This window comes from Ptiloglossa arizonensis, chromosome 1 (assembly GCF_051014685.1).
Source record: "Ptiloglossa arizonensis isolate GNS036 chromosome 1, iyPtiAriz1_principal, whole genome shotgun sequence".
Lineage (NCBI taxonomy): Eukaryota > Metazoa > Arthropoda > Insecta > Hymenoptera > Colletidae > Ptiloglossa > Ptiloglossa arizonensis.
Window position 1 is genome coordinate 16,520,881 of NC_135048.1, and position 9,669 is coordinate 16,530,549.

Here is a 9,669-nt window from a genome sequence, read left to right on the forward strand (position 1 = left end):
TTGAGGAACGCTCAAGTCACTAGATCTGCTTTGTTTAAGCCGATACATTTGTCATGAATTTGAAAGACAGTACAAAGAGTAATATTATAAACAAGGAAAGAGAAAACTAAATTGAAGGGGGAAATACCTCTGATAACATCAGTCACTTTTCTCCGGTCAACTATAAAGTCATTTATTTAAAAGGCGATAAATGTTAAAGCAAACATGAAAAATACAATATATTAAACAAGATAATAGATATCTAGGGAGAAAACACAGTAAAAAGAATAGAAATGTGTTTTGCTGTATATACTTAATATTGTGAAGTATTCCAATGTCTCCTGTATATTTTAACACGGTAGTATGTTAAATGCACGTAATATATGTATCTATGTCATTTAATTAAAATGACGTATTAGTTATATATGTATATCGGAAGTATTGAAATTGATTCTCAAAATACAATGAAACATAATTAACAAATGAAAATTTAATTTTTCAATAAGTAAATTATTTTAATCTTTATATGTTACGACCTGTTGGCAAAACATTTTATTTCATATTTATTTCTGGAACACGTCCCACTAGTCTCGCACGGATTAAATGTTTCATGAGGTTCGGAAAGCTTAATCAGATGTAAAATCCCTTTGCGCAACCATCAAGCGTCTGCGCGTGCAAAGACGAGCTGCCGTAAAAGAGAAAGGATAGCCAAGACTAGTGACTTTCTCTTCTGACGAATTATTGCTTAGGATGTATCGTATTAAAAGACTATGAATAATGAATAATTTTCCTTTTTCTGTTGATTTTCACTTCTTTTATTATTAACCCGTTTTCTTTTCTTTTTTATTGCGTTTTTCTTTGTTATTTACTATAATTTTTATATCAATATATATTTTTATATTTTTGATACATTTGATAAAGTTCATAATACTACATACTGTACATACTATACATACTTGACAAAGTCTGTAATTGCGTGAATTTTTCATTCTGTTATATTTTAGTTACCAATAAATTCACGAATCATAAATGACTGATAAGTTGAAGGTTCATTTATGATTGGCTAAATATTTTCATTGGCCGAGTACTCGACTTTTGTCATGTGATCGTTCCCTATTTATGTTAATATCAGTGATACTGTCTCGAAATTTTGTGACAAAACAATAACAAACTGTGTTTTGCGAGTGGATTTTAAGTATCTTTGGGTGCGTAGCTAAGAAAAGTGGTGTAGAAGTAAATTGCAACGTGTATTTTTTTTCTATTTCGCCTTCTTTCACACGAGGGAAAAAATTTTATATTTCTCAAAGATTAAATTGAGAAAATTTAGTGAGGCAATGTCGTCGTCTAGGAAAAATATTTGCTGACGAAAGTCATGGTCATTTCATGTGCGGGTAGTGATCTTACTATGTAACCGCGTGGATTGATGACTTCTATCATTTATCCGTAATAACAAAAACTATGCAAATATATGAACCGTCATTTTAGATTTCATTATTTACTTCATTTCAACTATATATCGATATTGTAAGTGTATACGGTTTCCAATTTATTTTTTGTCTTGTTTGACTTAATATAAGTTTGATTTAATAAGCTTATGCGATTGCGTATATTTTATTATTATTTGAAAACTAGAATCCAAAATTTGATATTTGAAGTTATACAGAATACTCAATATACTGAAAGAAAGATAATTGGTACGTTTTCTTCATGTTGGATATTAAGTAATTTGAGTTGTATTTTGAAAGTATATGTTAATAAATGTAAAATCTTCAATTCAATTAATTTTAAGATTGTATTATTAATGGGAGAATCTGGATACACTGAATTATTCTCGAAGATCGAAACTAGCCCAATGGATGGTATTATAAAGCAAGAACCTAATCAAGAGATGGGTTCATCATCAGCATCAGTACCAATACCAGGAGGACATAGAAGCAGTAGGGGTGTATATGATCAATTTTCACCATCGCCGTTGACTATACCTTCAATATGGCCTAATAGACCAGATCTCATAGAATCTCCGTTTAAAATGGATTCTGATCAGTTAGATGTTTCTTTTAAAATGGAAGATGATGATATATTTCAAGTGGACAAAGCAGATCTTATTCAAGGACCTACCCTTGCTGAATTGAATGCTAATGATGATACACTTCTTGGTGATTTAAATTTTGATGATCTGCTTTTACCAGAAGAAAGGGTTCAACCATTTAAATTGGATGTTAATGCAACTCAATCAATTGGTCCATTATTCAATGATAACAATACTAGTTTTGCTTCGAGTAGTTTTCCACAATCTGGATCAACATATCGTAATATTTGTCCAACATATATAAATACACATGGATTCAATGTAAATATAAATGTCAATGTTGCTGATAATTTGGAGACAATTAGTCCAACTGCATTTCCAAGTCCAGGAACCAGTAATGTTGCAGGTTTATATATATACTTTTATTTATTATTTTCTGTATACATATATTACATATTATTCTACTCAGTGTTATTTTTAACAAAGATCATATTTCTTATGAAACATTTTTACTTCATCTATATCTCCTTAGTAAGTTTTAATTCATATGATGAAATAAAAAATATTTTTTAATAGATAATGAAGATAATTCTTTTAAAGGCAGTTCAACAGCAAGTTCTTCAACATCTCCACATCCTATGAACAGGCCTAATGGACAATCTGCCCTTCATGAGTTATTAATGAGACGATGTGAAAACTCTTTTGACATACCCACATGTGGACAGATAGACATTGGATCTACAACGAGTAATAAATCTAAGGTTTCTAGATTGTCAATGTCTGCTCCAACTCGAACAATGGTATTGGAACAGATCTGGACACGTAGAGAACCACGACCACATTTATTGAGTACTGGTAGTCTTGGTGTTGTTGAAGCAAGTTCAACAAGTAGTTTAAGTACTGGAGAAGCACTGAGTCCAGATCCATGCTATCGTACTGATCATCTTAGTCATGATGAAGGCTACGAAGATAGTGATGATGACAGTGATCATTATGATGATTACAGCAGTGACAATGGTATTTTATTGCTTATAAATAAATATTCGGACGCATCTACTAATAATTTATAGTCTTATGTATTTGTATGTATATTTAAATATAACAAAATTTATAATACAAATGTATATGTTTATAGACACAGGGGGCAGTGATGGTGAAGACCAAAGTACTGGGAGTAGAGTAGGAAGCGGAAGTGTGGATTCAAGTCGGGATAATAAACACAGTAAAAAAGAACGATATTTTTGGCAGTATAATGTACAAGCCAAAGGGCCAAAAGGGCAGAGACTTGTTGCAAGAGCACGTCTTGAGGATCCACATATTTTAAATGAAGCCACGGATCCCGTTTTTAGCCCTCATTGTGCTCTTCGTGGAATCAAACACAGTGGTAAAGCACGAAAAGGAGACGGAAATGACTTGACTCCAAATCCACGAAAATTGTATAGTATTGGTCGCGAATTGGATAAACTTTCTCGCATTATAAATGATATGACACCTGTGTCAGAGTTACCATTCACAGCGAGGCCCAAAACGCGCAAAGAAAAGAATAAGCTTGCTTCTCGAGCATGTCGCTTGAAAAAAAAAGCTCAGCACGAGGCGAATAAAATAAAACTACATGGCCTTGAACAGGAACACAGTTGAGTACTTATAGTTAGACTTGTATATAGATAAACTAGTTTTTCTTCTTAGTACAAAAATTAAGTTTCAGCAACCAAGAAAAACAACATTGTTTTTTCTTTTTATTTAAATCATACCATACCATTTAAATATACCATGTTTGAGTGATATAATTACATTACATTAATCTAAAGAATAAGTTATGACAAATTGTGAGTAACAAGGAATGATCACAAATTAATTGAGCACTTTTTAAGTGCAAATAAGTATAGATTAGAAATATAAATATAAATAAATTATAGTATATTAGCTGTTAAAAGCTAACGATTTATATAAAAAAATAACTTTAAACATTTATGTCTTTTTTATTTTAATAGAATGTAAGTGGTTTACGTATAATAAATATGTAGAAGTTCTAATGGGAAAGTACGTAATAAATTAATAATTTTTGTTGCAGAACGATTAATTCAAGGCATATCTCAGGCGAAACAAACACTTGCTGCAAAATTAACCGAACCTAATCCTGAAAATCAAGAAGAGTTGACGCGTCAGATGGAAAAGTGCTGTAAATTGGCTACTAGTTAGTATTGTTAGATTTTTTATGTAAATGTGATATGATTATTGGTCATTTGAAAGTAATATATAAAAGCTTTGATTTTTAAAAAAATCATGTGAGGTATGGGTAATTGTACAAAATATTTTGACAAGCTTTTTATCCAATAATTTAAATTTTTAACTTCTACACTATTACTTTGATTTAATAATTCAACTTTTGTTATAGTAATACTTAAGTACAAATAAGAAAGTGTTATGTAATTGTGTTAATAGCACAAAAAAGTTGGAAGTGTTTTTTAACATACATAGTAGTTCAGAGTTATATACATGCAATGTGTACAGTGAAGAAAATAAAAAATAAATTCGTACTTCATACATTGAATGCTGAAATGGACATTGGTGTCCATATTTTAAAATAGTCTTGTACTTGATACACATATATATGTTTATATATCGCATATATTAATATATTATAAATTATATTATCATGTTAAAAGATGAACTGTGTATAATAATATATTCTATAATTATATTAATATTTCATTATGTATAATACATCTTTTTGTTACAGAAGTTCGAATAGCGAATCATTCAACTGAATTTGTCAACAAAGTATTGGATAAAGTTCGTGCTGGTGTTCTTGATGGCGGCATCGATGATTTTTAATATATCAGGATTGTTTGCTATAAATATGCATTCATATGTGCGCATACAAAAGCGCGAGAAAGAAGCGATGTTAACAGTTTATCGTAAATTAAGGAAGGTACGCTTTGATGCTGAGATCAGGAACCATAAGCAAAAAGACCATTAATTTAAGTCTAAATACATTTATACGATTCAAAGAAAAGTAATTAACAAACAAAAGACAAATATTATCAGTACTTTATTATGCTAATTAGAGTTAAATATATTCTTATAGTTAACTTTAATTCTTCATAGTAATTATGAAGTGGACTATATCTGCATTCTGAGTAAAATAATAAGATATTATTTTAATATAATATTATTTGAATGAAATATTATTTTAATATAATATTATTTGAATAAAATATTATTTTAATAAAATATTATTTTACTCGGTATAAAATTGGAAATTACTTATTTTTACACACGAAACTGTGTATATTCTGGCTCACTGGTTCCCAATTCCATTTGCGATAAATAATTCTGTTGATTTAATTGCTGTAATGAATTCATAATAACCACGCGATTTATGCCAATGTCAGATATAAATTTTATGAATTTTTTGTGCGTTACGTAAACACAGGAACTTATACCATTTATCATCGACTCTCTCTCGCTGAGGCGCTGCATTCCTATTTCCCATTTCTCTGCCTCTTTCTTTCTTTATCTTGTATATACTATGTCTATGTGTGTGTATGCGTGTGTGCGTGGTGGATGGGTGGTTGGTGTGTTCGTGTACTTGCGTGTATGTGTTTTTATAAAGTAAAAAAAATAATATTCCAATTTTCACAATATTATTCCACATGCTAAAATAATGAAACGTAAAGTGAGAGCTTGGAGTATAGTAACATGTAAATAATTTTATTTTCTTTGTGACTAGTATACATTATATTTCTGACTTCTCGTAATTCTTTTTTACTGCATAAAGAATAGTTTTTGATTTATATCAATTTGTATCATTAGATGTAAAGTGCCTTTAAACTTTAGCCCACAAATTTTCTTTAAATATTTATTTTCTTTAATGTAAACCATCTTGTATGATTAAACATAAATAGTTTGTAAAACACTAATAAAATCTATAAAAACTTGGTCATCTAGTATGAAGTAATTAAAGAACTTTTCATGTAAATGAAATTTTTATCTAGGATTTTATAATCCTCATGTTTTTCATATTATATTTTCATGTAATATTTCATTGTTGCAAACAATAAACTTGTGATCATACTAATTGTAAGTACAGTCTGAATTAGGTACTTTATTTTAATTACACTAAGTCAATATATCAAGTATGGTACTAATACCTTGATAATAATGACAGTTCTCATAAGGAGAAGTATAATGTCTGAATAGATCTATAATGTACATAAATGACTGAAGATTAAACATGTCATGTCATAATTGATATCTGCGCGTATATTTTTACATAAATTTTTGTCATTGTTCAAGTGTGTGGAATAATGTTGTGACTTGGTACATATCTTTTTTTCACTTTTACAAATGCAAGTACATGAGTTGCGTTGTACATAAACTTTTTTACAACACAAAGTATTTGTTACGTCCGTAATAAGAAGTTTATAATATTGTTCTCCTTTTGCGTGGATATGCAAAAATATTTAACACAATCTTTTCCAATAGTTGATGCATATATATTTAACATCAAGTATCCAGTTTATAGGGGCTTTTTTACTTTTGAGTTAAACACATAATACAGAATTTGAAATTGTTGCCATATAAAATATAATTTGAAAATTATAAAATTGGTAGAAAGTAAGATAGTTTTGAAAAGTAATATGTTTTTAAAGAACTATTTACGTTAAGTTATTTGTAAATACTGCTTGAGATTTAGATTTAAATACATGGTTTCTTATATCATTCTTATAACAGGTTCAGGCATTTTTCTTACAAGTGTCACGTATATTAAAAAAGTTCTAAAATAGAAGAAGATTGCCTGTTACTTCTTTACAAGGTTCCACATCATACATGAGTACTATGTATTCAATATATTACTTAATATGATTTTCTTTATAGGTTTTTGGTGACTTACATATGTACGTGAACTTTACATATTGTATAACACATATGCAGGATTATTATTAATAATTCAAAAATATTGTTTTAACGTTTTTGTACACTTTATTATACACATGAAAGATTGTGCTAACTAAATTTGATATTATCAAGTATATTTATGTACAAATTTATCTGTTAATACTTAAAAAGATAAAGCCCCTTTCCAAACTACTGACACAAAGTTGTGCCTTTTTGGTGTCAGTTTCTGATTGTAATTTCTGCAATACTCTGTAATTTGTGTCGAGATTATCAAAGTCTTAAAATAGAACTTTATTAAAATGTATATTTTGAAGATTTTCGTATCATTAAATTGAAATGTATATTTTTATTAATAATTGTAATTTGACGTGATATTGTAATTATTAAAGTTAATCCAAAAAACTCATAATTATGTTGTATGTGTGAGAGCATGTGTGCAATTTCATATTTCAAATGTTTCTGCGTTATTAGGGATTTCAAGTATAGTCATAATTTATGACTCATGAAGTATGTATCCTTAAAATTATTTAAATTCATCTGTTCTTAAATGGTATAGCTCACTGGATACTTGACATATTTTGAATTGTTGAATTTGGAGATTTTATCAATAAAATAATGGGTCATAAGTACTGTCCGTCCGCGAGAACAAGGCTAACGAGTGTTTAGCATCTCCATACTCTGCAGTTTATTAGCTCCTTACCAACACACGCATTGTTGTTATTGGCCACGGTCGATCTTCTTTAACGTTCTTGGTTAATAGCAACAATACGCGTTAATAGAAAAATTAGTAAACTATAAACTAGAGGGGGTGTAAACACTTGTTAGCACAGACGGATAGTACGACATATATTTTTTTATATTTTATTTTCAAACAGTACAATATTTATAGTATTTGAAGTTGTATAAAATCATCATCATCATTAATCATTATCATCATGATATGTAAGCTCTGAATTTTGTTCTGCCATTAATAGATGCATGTTATGTTTTCGTGTTACAAACAACAGCTTGACTTAAAAGATGATTATTCTTGAAATGATGATGTTACAAAAAACTGAAAAAATATTAAGAAAATCAAGCTTATTGTTAATTGTGTTGATTACTGGAAATTCCACGATTTCTTAATATCAATGATAGAGAGTATCTTTATTTTTGAAATGCATACATAAGTAATAGAATTGATTTAGAGGGGAGAGAGAGTTTGTGGCGCCCATAAGAGCATTCTCGTGAATATCTTTGATAATTTTATCTACCTCAATGCGAAATATTATACCTAAGCATAATAATAAAATAATATAGTATTTATTTTATTATAAATGATATATTAGATATATTTGATATTAGATTAAATCAGACAATTGAAATAAGCTGTCTTCTTTTAATAAAAGATAATATAAAATGAAAGGAAAAAAATTTGGTTGTCACTTGCTTTACATTATGAGAACATTCCTTTCCTACATATGGGCTAGTAATTATAGAAGTAGACTAAGTAAAAAATTTGAAAATATTAAATTAATCATTTATTTTGTGTTATATCGATGTACGATATAATAATATATATACACGTATATGACACACAAAGAAAAAATGGATATACAGGAGTATTAAAAAATGTTTCCGTAGTAAGACCTTAAAACACGCAAAATTTAAAACTGGATCTGAAATTCCTACTTTTCAAAATCACATTAAACATTTTCCACTTAATGTTCGAGCAATAGCGTCATCTATTTCATTAAATATAAATTTGTTCCTAAATTTTGTATAGTTTTATCAAAATCGTTTTGTACTTATATCGTATTTATTAGGTTTCATTTTACTTTTGTTAAAAGTAATAAAGTATATTGGTTTTTCCGATTACAGATTTAATTGACATCCAAGTAACAAGAATTTTTTAATATTGCTCTTATCAAATAGTGCTTTTCTTATCAATAGTGAATTTTGTTTTAAAACTTATTTTTGTGTATTGCTTAATAAATAAAAATGTAGTACGTTAAGTAATTATTTAAAGATAAATACTTTTAAAATATATTAAAAAGCATAATAATTTAATTCTATTCTAAATGATCTACCAAAAGTTTTTCTAAATCGATGGTGTCTGCGGGATGGTGAAATGTGAAAAACACTTATAATAGGCGTCAATGAATAATAATTCAGTGTTTATTTATATTTTTCCGATTTACAATTCTGTGTAAAAAAGGGTACATGCATACTCGGTCGACAAAAACTTGACTGCATTGTTACAAATGCACTGCTACCACTAGCGGAAAATCGGGCCCTTTCTAAATGTAACTGCATGATGAAAGATGCGCATAAAACTATTCTGCCAATTGCTCGCTGATATAAGCCATGTTACGCTTCCTTGAAGGATACACATATTTTGATATTCACTCCGGACCTCGTGTCATAGCATGCAAAGCAAGCTGCAGCCCTTGCAAAACGATAAAGGAATTCTTGGTTGCAATCAACCCTCTCTTTACAATTCTCTCATGCATTTTCTGTGGACTTTTTTACTCTTCGCCAAATAGCTTGGGCCAATGTTCAGACCTTGACTAGAAGGGAAAATGTTGATTTTTCTTTATCATGATACGAATAAATTTCTTTGTGAAGGAGACAAAGTAACGTAGGGGACCAAAACGAATGAAGGGTAGTCAAAAAAACGGTCTAGCTGTGGCTATCTCTAACGAGGGAAGAGACGAAGAAGTGCTGTGATCTAAATGATCTATTAACAGGGATGGGGGATTACGTAATAAGGATGGCAA

At 29.2% G+C, this 9,669-nt stretch overlaps 1 protein-coding gene across 7 annotated transcripts; it reads left to right on the forward strand.

Moving 5' to 3' along the window:
* Positions 1-1,135: 1,135 nt before the first annotated feature.
* On the forward strand, positions 1,136-8,313 carry Reptor (repressed by TOR). Of its 7 annotated transcripts, XM_076317830.1 has the most exons (7): positions 1,136-1,503; positions 1,612-1,673; positions 1,769-2,414; positions 2,585-3,025; positions 3,144-3,641; positions 4,080-4,202; positions 4,749-8,313. In XM_076317830.1, the coding sequence occupies exons 3-7, from the start codon at positions 1,781-1,783 to the stop codon at positions 4,841-4,843; spliced, it is 1,791 nt and encodes a 596-aa protein (XP_076173945.1). In that variant the 5' UTR covers positions 1,136-1,503; positions 1,612-1,673; positions 1,769-1,780; the 3' UTR covers positions 4,844-8,313. The 7 variants fall into 7 exon arrangements, with proteins under 7 accessions (XP_076173945.1, XP_076173938.1, XP_076173971.1 ...); XM_076317823.1 differs by having other exon boundaries at positions 1,136-1,673; XM_076317856.1 differs by having other exon boundaries at positions 1,136-1,673; positions 2,609-3,025.
* The last annotated feature ends 1,356 nt before the right edge of the window (positions 8,314-9,669 follow it).

Excerpts from the sequence above, each read along its gene's own strand:
- Reptor (XM_076317823.1), top strand. The coding sequence starts at position 1,781 with ATGGGAGAATCTGGATACACTGAATTATTCTCGAAGATCGAAACTAGC. Across the intron at positions 2,415-2,584 it reads AGGAACCAGTAATGTTGCAG|ATAATGAAGATAATTCTTTT; the intron begins GTTTATATATAT and ends ATTTTTTAATAG. Across the intron at positions 4,203-4,748 it reads GTGCTGTAAATTGGCTACTA|AAGTTCGAATAGCGAATCAT; the intron begins GTTAGTATTGTT and ends TTTTTGTTACAG.